Source organism: Parambassis ranga, chromosome 4 (genome assembly GCF_900634625.1).
Source record: "Parambassis ranga chromosome 4, fParRan2.1, whole genome shotgun sequence".
Lineage (NCBI taxonomy): Eukaryota > Metazoa > Chordata > Actinopteri > Ambassidae > Parambassis > Parambassis ranga.
This window is the reverse complement of record NC_041025.1, coordinates 1,016,890-1,035,589: the sequence shown is the minus strand read 5'-3', so window position 1 is coordinate 1,035,589 and position 18,700 is coordinate 1,016,890. Positions and strand designations below refer to the sequence as shown.

Here is an 18,700-nt window from a genome sequence, read left to right as displayed (position 1 = left end):
GGCGTTTTTCCACCATAGGAACTAATGGGCCATTTTAGGGCAGCCTGCACTTTTGTTACCTCATTCAAAGCCATTTCCTTTGTCAAAAAGGTAGGTATAGGAACCTATTGAACCTGGTAAATGTAGATGGCGAAGGACCTGATCAGCCTTTGCGGACATTAGCTCCAGCAACCAGAAGATTTTTGGTGCAAACACAGCTGATGTATTTGTAGTAAGAATCCAAACTGCAAACTAAACTATTTTTTATTAAACATTTACACCAGTAGTAGCAAACACATTTAGATCATGGCTGCTGGTGTCAGTGATGAGGTTCATATCAATGTCTGGATATGTCAGCATAAAATATGTAGGACTTGTAATTGTCTGCTGAATTTTGAATAGTGAACTCAAATGAAGGCACAATAATCAAACAATGCAGATAACTGCTGCAGCAGCCAGAGGCGACAGGCATGGTGCCAGCTGTATTGGAGCTGCTGGTGATGGATGTCCTCCACTGCACATCATACTAGACTCTCCCAACTAACAATGGGATATCCCCAAGAACTTCCCTGAAGCTGCCGCTGTCATTGAGAAAGGGGATATAGGCAACAATACATCCAATCACAAAGGATCATCTGTCCTCTCTCATCCGCCACATCCGGTGATGTAAACAGTGCTGCGCAGGAAAGGAAAGTTCATAATGTTGCTTTCACAACAGTAATATGGCTTTAATTAGACATGACTGCACGCCACCCACACACCTGTCACTCCTCTGTGATGGATATCCAGGTAGTCAGATCCAGAGGCTCTCAGCCAGCGCAGTGAGTTCAGGGCCCCGCATACGCCCGTCGTCGTCATGGCTCTGCAGCTGCTGCTCACGCTGGGCGAGGTGCCACGCAGAGGGCGAGTGGCAGTGGCAGGTGTACACCCCTGCTTTTACTTGTCGTCTGAGGCACGCTCGCTTACACACAGAGGCTCTGCTTTCTGCTGACTTCGTCATCAAATATTCATGGCTGTCTGCATTAGCTTGCAGAGTTCTAATTGAGTTCTGTATATTCAGACGTGATTAACTCGGTCTAATTCCTCAAAGGAGTGAGCCAATTAGATAGCACTTGCATGAATAGGATTTCACATCTTAGTGCGTCTCCAGACTTGCCAAGACAATTATGCGTGTGTATAATTGCGCTCTACAGTGGTTGTGAGTCTACTAAATTCAAGCAGGTCATTATTTCTTATTACTGACCCACACTACAGGAAATGCAGCTGTCCTATCCATTACAGGCATGTAAATCAAAAGCACAAGTGTTGTTATTAGAATACACTGTTTGGACAAGTGATGAGAGAGTGGCTCTATGTACCGGGCCCCTGTAAACCTTCCTCATGTTTTTGTCTAAGCACACACACCCCACCCCCCCAGGAGCAAGCAGGAGAGAAAAAAATCCGTGACCCAGTGCTGACCCACCACAATGTCACTCTAACTCATGGCATGAGAGAACTACTGCCGGGGTCTTTGTCAGTTTCTCTCTGTAACCAGAGCAGGAGACATTGCCCAAAGTCCAGAGGGGTCACATTCTGCTGCAGAGCTGAATTTAAGGCAGAGAGGCAGACAGGCGGGCCAGCCACTTTGCCTGAGCAAGAGAGGAGATCTGGGCCCCCACTGCCACCTTTTATTCTTTGAAGAAAGGCCTGAGCGAGGCATGAGCTGCGTGTCGACCCTGTCCCTTCATGTTGGCTGTAGCTTCACGTTATCATGCAGCTAAAATAAGAAATCTGTGAGAACAAATAAAGCTCCACAACTGAGTGTTACGGAATGTATGAAAATGTAAATCACAGCGGACATGTGCCGTTTCATTAGTTTGTCATCAGTAAAACCTGCTCTGGCTGCTGGTGAAAAAGGACGGTGCTGAGACTGTCCAGGCAGAGATATAAACTAGACATAAAAAACAAATCAGGTTCTGGCAGGATGCCATCCTATTCCTGCACGCGCTGGTCATCCATAACCCAGTGTGAATGTATTACTCTGACAGACAGACTGAGCTGAGCTGAGCATTGCAGACCTAAACTCAGAGGAAGTAGGGCCGTTTCAGGTCAGAGACACTGAAACCTCGGTGTGCTGCTTCCTGACTGACTGGCATGCACACGGATGAGTGTCACAAACGCTCCGCTTGTGAATTATACAGCTGAGTTTCAAGGTCACTGATCCCCTGAGTTAGCAAACCATTAGGAGAATCACTTTCCACTGTGTGACATGCTCACTCACACCCACATGTAAACCAAAAACACACACCTCATTCATCTGCATCCAGGCAGCAGTGATGATGTGAGTGGGTGATTTACATAACACACTCAAAAATGACAGTATTTTTTAAAGGAGTCAAGTCATGTTGATATATCTTCATATCACATAATAGTTGTGGGCCTGATGCATAGAAACTGCACAGACAGATGGAGTGAAGATGCCGGGGTCGCTCACTGGAAAGCAATTTATGTAAAACTAAACGTCAAGACCTGTGGACGGGATCATGTCGGGGTCTGTTTGCTTTTTTTTTCTCACACACCCTTGCACGCAGACCTCTCCACCTCTGCGGCCCAAGCAGTCTGCAGATCATGGAAGGGTGGTGCTCCCTGAATCCCACTGCTAATGTGTGGGGATTTAAATGAGCTCCTAACCTCCTTAATCAAAGCAGATTTCTGGCATATTCTACTGGCCAACACCACCATAATTTGGCTTAAGAATGTAACAACACGGCCTTTAACCCCCAGTTGTGATCATCTCTTCTGTTACTTTGACTGAAGGTTGCTCCCAAAACCTCCGAATCACTGTGAATGTAACACATTTGCTGCATTTTTATTTGACTTAAACAAAGCATCCCTGTGGCAACAATCCTTTCTTGGGAATCTAAAAATTAGGATGCACGGCAGCGTCAGAGTGTGTCAGTGTGTGTAAACACTAACATGGGGACGGTTTAGCCAAATCTGCTTTTTAAATATGCATGAAGAGAAGCTGGCGCCAAGTCAGCTGTGAGTGAGGTAACCATGCTCCTTCCTAGTGAAAGTAACTGTAGTGGAAGCACACAAAGATACAAACTGTTAAGAGCTCTTTTAGTGCTTACCCTGACATTAGGGAAGAAATATTTCAACCTTTGTATAAGAAGATGTGAGCAGTGGTTGCAGATTATTTTAAATATTATTTTTTATAAAATATATATTATATATTTTAAATCCTTTGTCATAGAAAACAGTATTGAAAGGCTTTATTTGACTAAAAAACAAAAACATAAAATGTATGATTCAAGGGATTCAAGGAAATGTATTACTGTCATGCCAGCTCACATGTACATGGTATGGTCCCAGTTTCAGCCACAATTAACATTAAGAAATAAGAACAGTACAAGATATTAAATATAAAGTCAAATACAGTAAAAGGAAATACAAAAAATACAATATAAAAAGTAAATAAAAATATAGATCGACTTTAGCATGTGCAGCATAGTAACACGTGCAAGTATAAAGATATTGCACCTATAATTATTGCACTTATTGATGGATAATGTGATTTCTAGTGCAGGTACGACTGTGTGTGTGGTGGTTCCACAGAGCATGGCTAGAGATCAGCAGTTTGACAGCTTCAGGGGAAAAGTTTCTGAGCCTGGTGGTCTGAATGCTCCTCAGCATCCTGCCTGAGAGAAGGGGTGGAGTCCTTCATAGTGCGGAGGGCCCTCCCCCACCTGCTCCCCACAATCCTGATGATCATACAAATTCAAGATTATTACATTTTTAGCGAAAATACTAATAAAAAAAAAATCTAGATTTGACTCATCATATTACTAAAATGTGATCCATCCAGTTAAATAAACATTGAAAAAGCAGTGTATGATAAGTCAGTGGCTTGCCCTGGAAGGAGAAGAGTCATGTTATCCGCATATTCAACTCCACGCGCAACCTCTAGTGCCGAGAAATGAAATCACCATGTGAACGTGTTAAAAAGTGAATCAATGCCTAAAGACTCCCAATGGCCAACTAGTAGAAATAAAGATGTTTACAGGCTGGTACAGAAAACAGTTCTATGTGACATAGGCACATCACATCCACAGGTCGGCAGTGTTACTGGCTGCCATGCATGTGAAGAAAATCTCTTGATTTGGCACCGAACTCTTCTCCAAGATGAAGAAGGAGCTCATTTTTTGCTATGATGACATTATTGCTGCTGTAGATATCCTTGTGAAAGTCCAAGACAATACGCTCAAAAAACTCCATCCCAAGTGCTCATCTGTCAAGGACTGCATTTGAAGACCTGCTTTGTCACAGTGGTTCTGAAGGATGGAGCAGGTAGATGCTTTAAAGCCCAAATCCCTAAATCCCAGCTACAGGATGAAGGTGAAACAGGAAATCCCCCATAGACCAGTCAGTCTTATGTAATAACTAGTGTAAGAAGGTCATGTCTGCAGTCAATGAAGGACACACCTTCATAGACATACAGTAGTTCCTCTAAAGATGCAGTTTCAAGTGTATAAGTCATGTGACTAGATACAAGTTATATACTGTACGTGTTTTTTTCCACATGTCCATTATAGGAAGATTTTAGTCTCAGGATGTCTTTTCTTCTTTTTTTTGAAAAACCATGAGCCAATTTAGCAAGAACACCACCTCTTATTTTAGTACATATGTGGTATGTAGAATAAGCGGGGGGCCATGTGTGAGCACAGTGTCCAGTCTGTAGTAGGTTTCCTGTGTGGTTGCATTATTTTTGTTGACCCACGCACGTTCTCATTTTACTATTAGTTTTAGTTCCTCTATCATATTTCCCATCATTTCTGCTTCTCCTTTTCACAAAATTTGAGAAAAGCTTCTGGTGCATAACTATGAGTGTCTGGCAGAAGACTTTATTTTTTGTCCTGTGTGATTGACCCATATTAAGCAATAAAAGAGAGAGAAGCTGCTTGTCAAGGTTCATTAAGTCAGCAGACACCTTGCCTCAGGAAGTGGAGGGTCAGTGATTTGACTCATAGTTCACCAACAAGTCAGTCTCTTATTCATTCCAAAGGAAAGCAAACACAGCAGCAGTCTCAGACCTGTCATTCCAAGGAGCCCTTGTTAGATGTCACTGAGCTACCTTCAGTTAATTGCCACAGCATGGCCTGGCACTGACCAGCACACTCTGTGAGGGTCTGGACACACACACAGAATCAGATCATCTGTAACTTTGGCCTGGTGTGAGTCCAGCGTGCCATAAGTGTGTGGGGTCTCACTCTCACTGAACTCCAGCCTGTCTCCTATATGGCCGGCTTGGTCGTGTGGAAAAAGGAGGAGAAGAGATAGGTGTAAAATGTTGTGAACAGCCTTGGCTTAGCAATATGCCACAGCACGTTTCTGCTGCAAACATGCAAACATGGCTTTACGTCCCTGTAGCTGTTTAGCATTAAACATGATAGATTGTACACTACACATACATTGGGCACTGGTTTTATTTGAAGCTCTGGCTTTCCTGTGAGAATACTTTTTTGGCCAAGCCATCCCTGTGGGCTCTAGGAAGTGATGTTATCAGTACTTTATGGTTTTTATAGCCTGGCTAATTGATCAAATGAATAATTGACCTTTAATTAAGTTCACATTCTTTTTTTCTGTGTTTGAATATCTAAGTGGATTTAGAATGCCATTCAATCCAATAAATCTGCAGCTGATAGGAAGTACGGTAGTAGAAAAATCCTGCTCAGAGCTTATTTTTGCCTGGTGTCTGTATTTCTGTCTCTGTCAGAGTTCTCATGTTCAGAGCAGAGCACATGGGAACTCCTAACTGCCTGTTACATGCTTTGTTTGCCATCACTCTGCTCATTCTTACAGACAGCTGTGTCAAACGTGGTTTGGGAGCCTGTTGCTAAATAGTGGGAAGCAGAGTCGGACTGCGCGGGTTCGCTTGGTGTTGCTGGAGCACTTTATAGCAAAAGGAGAGGACTCACAATGAGAAAGAGGGGCCGCAATTGACTTTAATGCACTCCATTCACCCCTCGGATCAGCAAGAGGCTGTCTGACCTAAATTCACTTTACCTCATCTGCCTAGACATTTGTTTAGCCTTCTGGGCAAACACTTAGAGAAATGTATGAGGAGGAGGGGGGGGGTACATATGCTTGAATACATCACATTTAGTCAGGGGAAAAGCAAAACCCGGACATCTGCAGACATATACAGCCCTCTAGTGGCAAAATGCAAAGGCCTTAGATGTCTGACGGAAAGGGCAGGAGGTGATTTATACAGAATTTCCCAAACCATCTGTGGAAGCTGTGCCCAACCACAGACCAGAAGCCATGTGCATTCTCTGTTTTGACATCAGACCCGAGGTTTGTGGAAGAGACCTAATAAATGTTACCTAATAACAAATAAAAGAAGTCACGAGTGAATATAAAAAACAACCAAAGCTGAGCAGAATGAATGAATTGAGGTCATAGAATCTTTCCATCAGAGAGAAAGAGAGAAATTTTGTCTTTTGAGTACTGTACTCATTACAGTGGCCCGGAGGAACTGTGTGCTGTGAAATCATATGCTCTAGTTAAGCTAAACAAGGGCAAGGTATTCCCACATGAAGGGCAGATGAGAATAAGTAAGTAGAAATGCAGACAGATGAGTAAGAGTTGATGATGGTTTAGTGCTGTTTGGCCCTGGTATCTTACTCACATTCTCAGGTTGCAAATACATCTCTCCTCTCTCTCCCTCTCTACCTCACCCTCTCTCTGCCTCTGTGTGCGTGCGTGAGGCAAACCTCAAGGGCTCAGTGCAGCAAGCTCATTAAAGGCTTTATTCCACTTCCAGGATCGAGCAGGATTGCAATATGGACATTGTTTATACACAAATGTTGCCCTGGGAATAATGTTTATTTCTATTACCGTCTTGAAGGGGAAAAAGAACGCAAGGCTTGTCTGCACACACACTGCTTTTCATGAAATAATGCCTCTCCAGGAGTGCTTTGAAGAAACGGCCATTTTTCAAAGCACTTTTTTTTTTCTCCAGCCTGGAGTCATACATCAGCTGCTCTCCTCTGTTACCCTCTTACCCTCCAGTGGCACACAATCCAGCTGTGAGAATCATGTCAGGAGCAGTTTCAGTGAACCTCGTCCTGTAGAAAGCTTCTTCAGCCATTAGCATACAGATTATTAACGTCACTGCACATGAAGCTGGACAGAGGATGGTCTGCAGTTCACCTCAGCTGAGCGGTCACATAAGTGTCATTTTAAACGTCAGGCCCTGGCGGTGCTTCTACGAGGCAGCTGATGACGCAGCGCAGTGTTGCTACACACCCCGAGCTGTGTTTGGAAACACTGAGGCAGCTTGCTACTACATTGGGAGCCAATGGGAACAGCTGAACTGTGCACTCTTTAGTCCAGCCAAGCGCAGAAAATGAGGGGGAGGAGGGGGTGCACAGAGAGAGACAACAAAGATCCAGGAAATGCCTGAGCGTGGAACAGTGACAGTGGAGCACATCAGGCTGCACATTGATCATCCTCATATGATATATCCATCCCTCCGTAATTGCATTGCTGTTTAGAGAGGCAGTCGTTATTTATGAAATATTGAAATAACAAATGGCGTCTCCCGGCAGATATTAAGAAGAGAGATGCCACAGATAAGTCAGAGGCGGGTGGCTGCCACGTCCCCCTGTGGGCCGCTTGCCCAGACGCCTGGCTGCAGAAAACCTGCAGTCATCACAAAGTGGAAATATTTACTGCTCACACTCTTGCATGTGGGAGGATGGAGTGTGGGTGAGGGCAGCTGAAAAATGACTGTGTTTGTGTTTCTAGAGGAGTGCTAATCAGATTCCTTCAGCTTCAGAGGCATTTGAGGACAGCCGAGCTAAAGGCCCTGAGTGTGGATTTATTTGTTACAAAGGGGCAAACGGGAGCCGAGCCACCTGAGGTGTAACACTGGCAGCAGGAAGTTTCACATCACACACAGGAAATACAGACACACATCTCCAGATTCCTCATGCTGGCTAGAATTTGTTAATTTTTTAATTGTCAAGAACTACTCCAAGGCCCAGTGGAAATGAATCATTTATCATCAGGGTTGTTGTGTAATCATGGTGTCTGAGGGCTTGTGTGTTTTTGTCTACAGAACACCCTTGAGACCTGCACCATCTGCAGTAAGCCCATCATGGAGCGCATCCTGCGGGCTACAGGGAAAGCCTATCACCCTCATTGCTTTACCTGCGTGGTGTGTCACCGCAGCCTGGACGGCATCCCGTTCACCGTGGACGCCTCCAACCACATCCACTGCATCGAGGACTTTCACAAGTATGTACAGGTTTTCACCAAAGCTTCACCAATCTATTAACCGGGCAAAGCATTTATCATAACAAATAGGCTGACTGCCCTTCAGCTCTGTTTTAGCTTTGCTTACTAGTTTACTGTTTTGGTTCTTCCAGCCCAGCACCAAACATCAAATGGACGAAGTTAGCAACTTACTAATAAAGATAGTGAAACATCATATCATATCATATCATATCATATCATATCATATCATATCATATCATATCATATCATATCATATCATATCATATCATATCATATCATATCATACATCATATATCATATCATATCATATCATAGCATATCAAACATCATATATCATAGCATATCATATCATAATGTAAAATCTTTCACCACTAAATTTCCTCTTAGTTCCCCTCAGAACTTTTTCCCAAAAAGTCTCTAGTTAATTCACTGTAGGCTGCTTGCCCAGAACAAAGAATGTGTCTTTTGTGCAATGTGAGTAGCTCAGCATCCAGATATTTCATTTAAAAGAAAACATTCCCCATCCGGGCCCCCAATTCAAATGAATGTCCTCACATTGCTCCATATCTTTGGATGTGTAAAGACCTCATATGCTGATAAAATGACATTATTGAAATTATGTTATGCAGTTTTAACATCATTTGCTGTCTCTATTAAATCAACTTTTTAAGCTTGGTAAACACAGGATCTCAAGGTTTCCTTTTTTGGAAATACTGCAAACAGTTTCACAAGTCCATTGACCTTGGGATGTGGACATGAATTTAATAGTGCATTCCTGTCATTGTGTCACACTTGATTGCATAACCACCACTTTACCAGAAATGTCCCTTTACTCAGTGACCAGAAGGAAAACAGAAGTAAACAGCTGGCTCTTGGTGTGAGTGCACAGCTCTTGCCTCTTGTAGCTGCACTAGGCCAACGGTTAATTCCACATGACAAGTGTGACCTCAACAGCGCAGGCCTTTGTGTCGAGGAATAGTCACGCCCAGGCTAGACATTTTCTCTGTTTCCGGCTAATACTGAATGGTTGTGGTTCCCCACTTCACTTCCTGATTTCCAGACAACGAATACATGATGGGAAGAAGTACCATCTGACCTTCTGTCACCTGACAGGATGCCTCAGCAGGCTTTTCATATCCTCATCAATGATTTTGTTAGACAGACCTCTTCCTGCTGGAGGCATTTCCACACCTCCACACTAAATCTTACTGTAAAAGGCGGTTGGGATATTTGTATAACAATGTATATAACATTTTGGAATTTGTGCCATTTTTTGTAAGGTCTAATATGCTTAGGCCTAAAGGTACAGTTAACCCCCAAATTAAGTAATTTGTTTTGCTTGTGCTTTGTATCAGCCTAGACTGATGAGATATCAGTGACCTTGTTACTCGAAAAACTCCACAACCATTACATTTTTGAACCACACACATTGTGTGTGCCTCATTGTAGGTACATTTTACACCTTATATTTATTGGTTATACTTAGGTTCTTAGTTATATGTTGTGTTGTTGAGAGCAATGCAATTTTGATTCTCTGTATGTCCAGCACATATAGCAGTTTTGAAAATAAAGCTGACTTTGACTAAAGAAGAATTCCCCTACTTCTGCTGCCTCAGTGGCCTCCTCGTGGGCCAGGCTGTGGGTTTTTATCATTTTACAAACAATGTAATTGTCAGGAATGACTCAAGTGAGAGGACTCAAAAGCAGGGCAATGATTCAGTTGAAGAATAATCAAAGTGTAATAGAAAAATTAAAGCTGCAAGCAGCATTGCGGGCCCTCGCGCACCTTGCGATCCGCGGGGTCATCGCAGTCTTCTCTCCTATGCTCTTGTCTCCTATACTCTCCTGTCCTATGCTCTCCTCTTATTTCCACAGAGATACAACGAACACATGTTTACAACCAAACTTTCCTGCTACCAGTAGGTGGCGCTATGACCGTATCATCCTATTAGCATATATATCTGTTCAGACTCGGGTCCATAGCAGTACTGTAAGATTTTGTCCACATTGCATAAAGTATATGGGTAGTACTGCATAAAACACAGCGAGTTCCTTTGTAATGGCGAACGGTCAACTTTGAGGCCACTCCCCCGCCACACGGTAATACTTTTGAAAGAGTTTTGGAATGCATCTATTCCCTATGGTGTCCTGAGTAGACACAGTGAATTTCAGCTCAATTGCATGAAGTATGTGAGGCGTGAAAAGTTTTGAAGCAGGGTCACAAATAGGCAAAAAATTGCCACAAAAGTCAAAATGGCGGACTTCCTGTTGGGTTTGGAGGCGGGGTCCAAGAGACTTTTTTGTGCGTCTTGGGGTGATAGACATGTGTGCTAATTTTCATGAACCTGTGTCAAACTGGCCAGCGGGGCTACACATTAGGGCAAAAAATACAGGGAGTTCCTTTGTAATGGGGAATGGTCAACTTTGAGGCCACTCCCCCGCCACACGGTAATACTTTTGAAAGAGTTTTGGAATGCGTCTATTCCCTATGGTGTCCTGAGTGGACACAGTGAATTTCAGCTCAATTGCATGAAGTATGTGAGGCGTGAAAAGTTTTGAAGCAGGGTCACAAATAGGCACAAAATGGCCACAAAAGACAAAATGGCGGACTTCCTGTTGGGTTTGGAGGGGGGGGTCCAAGAGACTTTTTTGTGCGTCTTGGGGTGATACACATGTGTGCTAATTTTCATGATCCTGTGTCAAACTGGCCAGAGGGGCTACGCTTTAGGGCAAAAAATACAGGGAGTTCCTTTGTAATGGCGAATGGTCAACTTTGAGGCCACGCCCCCACCACACCGTAAGACTTTTGTAAGAGTTTTGGAATGCGTCTATTCCCTATGGTGTCCTGAGTGGACCCAGTGATTTTTAGCTTGAGTGGATGAAGTATGTGAGGCGTGAAAAGTTTTGTAGCAGGGTCACAAATCGCCAAAAATTAACAGAAATTTCAAAATCGTGGACTTCCTGTTGGGTTTGGAGGGGGGGTCCAAGAGACTTTTTTGTGCATCCTGGGGTGATACACATGTGTGCCAATTTTCATGACCCTACTCAAAACAGGCCACAGGGGCAGGCAGAAAAACCTATGAAAACACAACATTTTGTGTAGCCAGTAGGTGGCGCTCTGTCAAAGCCTCAATATTGTTGTATAGATGTGTTTAGGGTCAGACTCTGATCATACATGTGACATTTGGTACAGATGGGACAGAAAACAAAGAAGTTATAGCGACTTCCTGTTTCCTCTGAAATGGTGAAACTTTGAGGCCACGCCCCGGCCACACCGTCAGACTTTTGTAAGAGTTTTGGAATGCGTCTATTCCCTATGGTGTCCTGAGTGGACACAGTGACTTTCAGCTCAATCCGATGAAGTATGCGAGGCGTGAAAAGTTTGGCAGCAGGGTCACACATCGCCAAAAATGGCCACAAACCTTCAAATGGCGGACTTCCTGTTGGGTTTGGAGGGGGGGTCCAAGAGACTTTTTTGTGCGTCTTGAGGTGATACATATGTGTGCCAATTTTCATAATCCTGTGTCAAACTGGCCAGAGGGGCTACGCGTTGGGGGCGCTATAGAGTCATTTTCCTATGTGCGTTTCAAACGTCAGCAAATTTCAAAATTTTTAGGGCGAATGAATTTTTCTACCAAGTTTGGTGAGTTTTTGGGCATGTTAAGGCCCCCAAAAATGCGATCTAAGGGGGGGAAAGAAAAAAAAAAAAAAAAAAAAAAATAATAATCCTAAGGGTTTCAATAGGGCTCTTGCACCATTCGGTGCTCGGGCCCTAATAAGGTCAGTACATGGTTAATCAGTCCCACGAGGCAGCAGGAGTAAGAGTTAGGTAAGGTCAGGAACTAAGTCAGAAACACGGTCAAAAACAGTAAAGCAATCCAAACAGGCAAAGCTACAAAAGGGCTAGGCAAACACAAACGATCCAAAAACAATACACACACAAACAATACACAAGAAAACACCCTGGAAGAAACAGGACTGGAACGCTCGGAGCAAAACACACAACACGATGGGGCAAAGACCGAGGGAAGACGCCTTAGATACACAAGAGAAGGGACAACAGTCTGACACAGGTGGAAGGCAGGGAGGTTAAACTTCAAATAAAACTGAAAACACAAACACAGAAAATAATTTCCTGCCTCTGTCTGATTTTGGGAATATCTTAATAATGAATCCAAACTCCAAATAATTAATAGATGAATGAAGAAAATAGCAGGCTCCTTATTTGCTGGCCTAACAAAGCTTCACTTCAGTGAGGTCACTAAGCTTCTTTGGAATGACAGCCGCTGTTACTAAAGGTCGATGTCACAGTATTTTCTATTATTCTGAGCTCCTTTCTGCTATTTGGCTTGTTTTCCACAGGAAGTTTGCCCCGCGCTGCTGTGTGTGCTCTGAGCCCATAATGCCAGCACCAGGCCAGGAGGAGACCGTTCGCATTGTGGCACTGGACCGTGACTTCCACGTGCAGTGTTACCGCTGTGAGGTATGTGTTTGTCTCTCCTGGTATGTGAGCACCCTATTATTAGCAGCGTTGGCCATGCGCCTTGTTGCGCAGCTCCTGGTATAATATATATAAGGCCTAACGTAGATGCCCGTCCCCCAGTTCACCTTTCAGTGAGATGAGTGAATCATCCCTTTCTCACCTACCTCAAAATAGCTTTCCATCTCTCTTCTGCAAAGTTCACAGACTTACATAGTAACCAATCTGTCAGCCGCCGCTCGCCTAGTTGATAAGCGTTGCTGAGACATTACGTGCCCGGCTGAAAGAGAAGTAACGTGTCACATTGTCAGAGAGCAGTGCGAGTGTGAGCGCACAGAGCGTTTGGCAGACATAAAGGTCAAAGGAAAGCAAAGCAGATTAGTTCAGCTGAAGGGGCTCAACAAGAGAGCGATTTTGTCACCAGGGAGACATGAGTAGATGGAGTTGTAATCCTGAGTGTGAGCACGTGTGAGGGAAAGTCAGTGTTACAGACAATGAGAACCTGGCGTCTATGTGTCTTTGTTTGTGTTTCTTCTATGTGGGTATCAGTCTTACAAAGATGCACAGCTCCCCACATTTTACAGTCACAGCAGCATTTTACTGTAGGCACCATGAAGCAGAACAGGCTACACATGAAGACACACTATCCACTCAGGTATTTGTGAGTCTGACCCAGAAGAACATCCTACATTGACTAGATCACAAAGATTGGAGAGGATGTAAGACGTAAAGCATCTAAAAAGAAAACGAGTGTGTAAGTGCTGATGTCAACAGGCTGATATGTGACAACACAGTGACAGGGAGTGTGCTTTGCCCTCTTAATAGGCCCTGATTTAGTAAATAAACACTACATAAAGCTGAACATGGTATTATCACGCATGCTGCTAACATGGCTAAAAGATGTAATAGTACTTGCACAAAAAAGTTTAAAACAGTAAAGCTATAATCTGTGACAGGGACAACCACAGGGGCTGACGTTTACAGGTAGGAGAGTGTCTGATCTTAGAGTGTAGCTAATGACTCTGTGTTGTCCTGTAGGACTGCCACTGTCTGCTGTCAGAGGGGGATAACCAGGGCTGCTACCCGCTGGATGGACACGTCCTCTGCAAAAACTGTAACACCAGCCGCATCCAGGCGCTCACTGCCAAGGCCACCACTGACCTCTGAACAGCTACCACTGTGATTACCCAGCACTTGCTTGCTCTCTCTTGCTCATTCAAACATATGCATCCACAGAAGCCTGCATATACACATATATCCTTCTATATATACTGTATATTCACCATAAATATCAAGAAGTAGAACCACATGCTCACTCACCTACAAGTGACTCGGTACAATCACAGAAGAGACGCCGCCTGTTATTGAACTGGCAAGTGCAATTACACAAACTAGAAAGGAAAATCACTCTCACCCCTGTGTGCTAAACTAAAACTAGCAGGCAGATATCTTAGCTTAGCATAAAGACAGGGAAAGCATGAAGCCACATGTCTAAACATGTCTCTAAAGAGGGCCCAGTTCTTAACACATCGCATCTTTTCATTGTAAGCTAACAGGTTCATCTTTAGGCAGAAAGCTTTTAATAATATTACCTATAAAGCCAAACTGCCACTTCTAATGATCACTCGGTACCCATCAGCAAAATGACACATCATCACTTGGAGGTATTATCTCATGTCATGTCATATTGGACCTGATTTCTTCACTGTATCCACAGATTTTTAGAAGTGAAGTTGGACTCTACCAGGACATGCAAAGTGCTTAACACGTCACGTGTATTACTGCAGCCTTAGTTAAACATGGATTTTATTCTGAAGTGCAAATCCATGTACAGTACACAAATGAAGATAACTTTGCATATTTACAAAACAGTTATGCACCACTGAGCACCAAAGACATGAACTGCCATATTCCCTGTGTATGTACTGTATGCTGATTGGCACCACAGGAAGTACAAGCAGGAGTTTACCCACCAGATCCTCTATAGGCAGTGCTGGATGCTTTGACTTACTTTTATAGCATATTACATTTTCTTTGTACTTTCCAGTTGAAATTCAGAGCAGAACAGTTCTGCACTCATATAAGTGCAGTCTTATATTTGAGTTTAGTTTTTATTTTCCCAGCAGATGAGTGTGTAATTTCCCCCTATTTCACCATGCCATAGATTAGATCAGTGATTGTACAGTAGGCAGTCTGGCAGAGATAAGGAATTTGACATGGCTATGCAATTTTTCAATGTTAATTGCATTGACACTTTATAAGAAATTTTATGAATAAGGAAATATTTTACCTGTACAGATTCAAGCATAAGTGTCCTTATAGTAACCCTTTAATCAGAACTATGCTTTTAGTATTTTGTAATGTTGTGTGTCCCTGTGCTGTATGTCAGGATTGATCAAACCACAGACACTCAACTCTATTTTTAGTATTTGTTTAAAGTTGATGGGCAAAGAAGGGATCATGAGAGTTTCCTGAATATGACTATATTAAATATTTGTTAAATCCAAGAACTATGGATCAGTAGTTTACTCTTGATAGTTTCATATTATTGCTACAGCACCACATGTAGACTTCAGATGGTGAGCTAAATGTACCTTGTGGGGATTTTGACCAAAATGAATGACGGAAAAGTGACTAGAAAAATATATACAACAAAAAGTAAACAAAAATACAAAAAATCATGCAAAACAACCACATTTCTGCTGAGTGACAGCTGGTGCCTGGGAAATAAATCCAAGCTCTGCAGTATGCCCACTCAATCAGCAGCCAATGTTGCCTCCTAAAATGTTCATAACTACAAGACCCTTTGATGCCTAATCCTGAACACATCATGACATGAAATCTAGGACCAGTTTGTAAAAGAATCTCCACATGGTACCTTTAGGAACAAAGGCAATGTAATCAAAGTGTTAATGGTTTAGTTACTCATTCACTGGAATAGTTTACAGCCACATAACTCAGCAATCATTCCAGGTATTTCCTAATCTTGTAAGAGACGGTGTGTGTGCAGGGGGTAGTTATATAACGAACAAATGATCAATAATTATGACTTTCAGAGGATTTGGTTTCATCTCTTCCTCACACATGTAATGGTGATGTCACACATGTCTGATTAGTGCTTCATCACTGTGTCTGGTTACAGCACATCAAAGTGAGCGTGGACGTGTTTTAACCAGGGTATCACTTTGTAATAAGTGTGCATAAAGACGAGTCTACACTCATCAGATGGTAGCCAGCAAACATTTTCATTTTGTTTACATAAACATGCTTCATCTACATAAAATTTGAAGGTGAGAAGGTGGCGGCTGGTTGACAGTGTGTATTTGGTAGCAGACAGAACCAGTATTCACTCGCTCGCACGCCTCCAGCAGGATGGAAGCGGAAGGCTTCGTCTCCAAAAGGTTAGGCAACCTAAACTTCATGTCCTCGGGAATGTTTCCATCAATATTTGGAGCACATCTTTGTAAACCATCAGTTCATTGGTCACAAAGAAAAACCCAAAAGACAACAATATTTCTCCAGTTTTACAAGAAGTGAATCCATATAATGATGGAAATGCAAATTAGTTGACACATTGATAAGTTTGTATAAAATGTCACAATAGCGTCACAAAACTCAGTGTATTCAGTCACAAAGTTATGGTTAGATAAAAAAAGTAGCAAAAACTGTGGAAGGACATTCACATCTCTGCTTGTTTTTAGCAACAGACTGCATTTATTCTCTTTTGAACATCCTACCTGGTGTCACCCAGCTACAGCAGGCCAGGTCCAGTGGGTTGTTAAGCAGCACACACTCCAGAATACATGTACGTATCATGTCCATGTGTGTTTGGCTCTCATGGACGTCGGTTGCTAAGCTTGCGGTTAGTTATATGTTTAGGGTCAATCCAGAGCTCTGAGACCTGTTTGTATAATTAGAGGTGGAGATGAAGGTGCTCAGATAGGTGCACGTCTGGAGAGGAGAAATGACTGCATTAAACAAACTGAGATGTGAAAGGTGATGGATTGGAATATATTTATCACAGGTTTAGTTGAGGAGCGTTTCAGTGTCTTTCATCTTAGTGTTTCTGTCATCTATCTGACAGACAAACTGGGCAGTTAGTTTATTTTTTAAATAACATGACAACTAATAGAATAACACCTTGCTCTAGGGCTGATGCTAAGCTGTTTTTCAACATGGTAACAGTTAGTGGAGTTTTTAAGGGTTTTTAAAAGTAGTTACAATTTTATTATAACCAGAAACTGAAAACCAAGGTATCAAGTGCCTTTAAAAGCTGCTCAACAAGCGTTGAGCACATGATACATAAATACATAAATGACTTACACTGGTTTAAAATCTGTTTCAGTGTTTTCTTACTGGCTCATTTGCACCTGTTTTTACAAAGTGTGCCCTGATTAACTCTGTCCGCTTTTTATGTGCCAAAGTTGTGTAACACTCGTATATTGGGTATTTTCATGGACAGTCTCTGGACACACATCTCAGTGGGTGTTTATAGATGACATGAATGCTCTGAAAAAGCCTGATGATACAAATCTAAAGAAGGCCATTTAATCATTGTTTTATTGGTTGAGTGTATTCGTGTTGTCTGTCCTTCCCCGTCTGTAACAGTGCCTTTGGCTGAGCAGTATTGAATCACTGTAGTCTTTCTGTGTATTTCACCATGCCGCAAAGATTTTGCCTTGTTTACTTGTTTTGACCAAAGTAAATAAAGAGGATTCCATTGGTTTGGAGGGAGTGAATCCACACGGTGGATGTTTCTATCAGGTACAGAGCTCTGCTGTTGTAGCATCTGTTCTTGATCTTTGAAAGGGGCATGATGTACTCATGTTGTTTTTTTTTGTTCTTTCTTCAGTAAAAGCTTTGCAATAGCACCATGTGTCACTTCATGTCTGTCTTTTGAAGTTTTGTTGGACTGTATAAAAACATTAAATGTGCCCCTCCTTCAGGTTCAGGCCCGCCTGGACTGCAGCCTTCTCCCCTGCTGACGGTGAAATCTCTGCCCACTGGGCTGCCAGTCCGTGCATTCAGCTCTCCTCTCTCTGCCTTCTCCTTGTGCTCCTGCCACTGAAATCCCGCACAGCATATGTGCAGATGAAAGAGATTTATTCCCAACAAGTAAAACCCAGGGCTCCTTCACTCTCTCCAAGAGTCATTGAAAAGCCCTTCAGTGGCAGTGAATGCCCTGTGCTTACACAGCTCCACTTCTCCACACAACTCCCTAAACGCTCTTTAGATGAATTGGAATCACCTGGCTAATAGAAATCCGGCCCTAGCAGTAGTCTTTTGAGTGTACATCTGGGACAGCGGTTTAATTACACAGAGATACATTGTGTAGTCCCTCCTCTTTTTTTGTGGGTACGATCAGCTATGAAGTATGCTTACTGCTGGGATCAGCTTGATGGAGCTGTTAGAATAATTTAAAGACCCATTTTTTTCCACTGTCGCCTTTCCAAGACCTGCTTGATTTAATCCTTTCCATTTGTCATCTTTACTTGTGTGCTGCATATCAGCAATAAGTCACTGAGCATTTTATTTCCTCCCTGAGTGAACTGTGCGAGCGGGCAAAGAGAAACCCACATTACTGTAAGCAGAAACAAAGTGGGGGGGGGGGGTTTCTTTAGGTCACTGACAGGTGACGTGTGTCTGAATTTGAAATCGAACAGACGGTACAGAAGGTGTTTATCCACAGCTGTCCTGACGCTTACAGTAAATACAGCAGTGATACCCCAGCCTCTGATGTGCACAGAGCACTGAGCTCACCCTCCCTTTTCTCTGCTTATAATCTGAACATTTTGGCATGCTAGAAATGTGGAGCCTAGTCCTAGTCATTTTTTTCTAAATATGCTGCAGGCAATGTGTGTGTGTGTTGGGGGGAGGGGGCCTGATTGAGTGTGTGTATGTGAGAGAAGCCCCCCCAGCGTTTAGCAGTTAGCCGAGGACTTGCTTTACTGCACATAA

The 18,700-nt window shown here is 42.9% G+C and overlaps 1 protein-coding gene across 5 annotated transcripts in view; it reads left to right on the top strand.

Annotated features, from left to right (window-relative positions):
* lpp (LIM domain containing preferred translocation partner in lipoma) overlaps positions 1-17,466 on the top strand; it is a 125,854-nt gene extending 108,388 nt beyond the window's left edge. For all 5 annotated transcript variants that reach the window (XM_028402917.1, XM_028402918.1, XM_028402921.1 and 2 more), the window contains 3 exons: positions 8,084-8,262; positions 12,625-12,745; positions 13,781-17,466. In XM_028402917.1, coding sequence (XP_028258718.1) covers positions 8,084-8,262; positions 12,625-12,745; positions 13,781-13,909 — 429 coding nt within the window. In that variant the 3' untranslated portion in view covers positions 13,910-17,466. The remainder of the gene's footprint in view (positions 1-8,083; positions 8,263-12,624; positions 12,746-13,780) is intronic.
* The last annotated feature ends 1,234 nt before the right edge of the window (positions 17,467-18,700 follow it).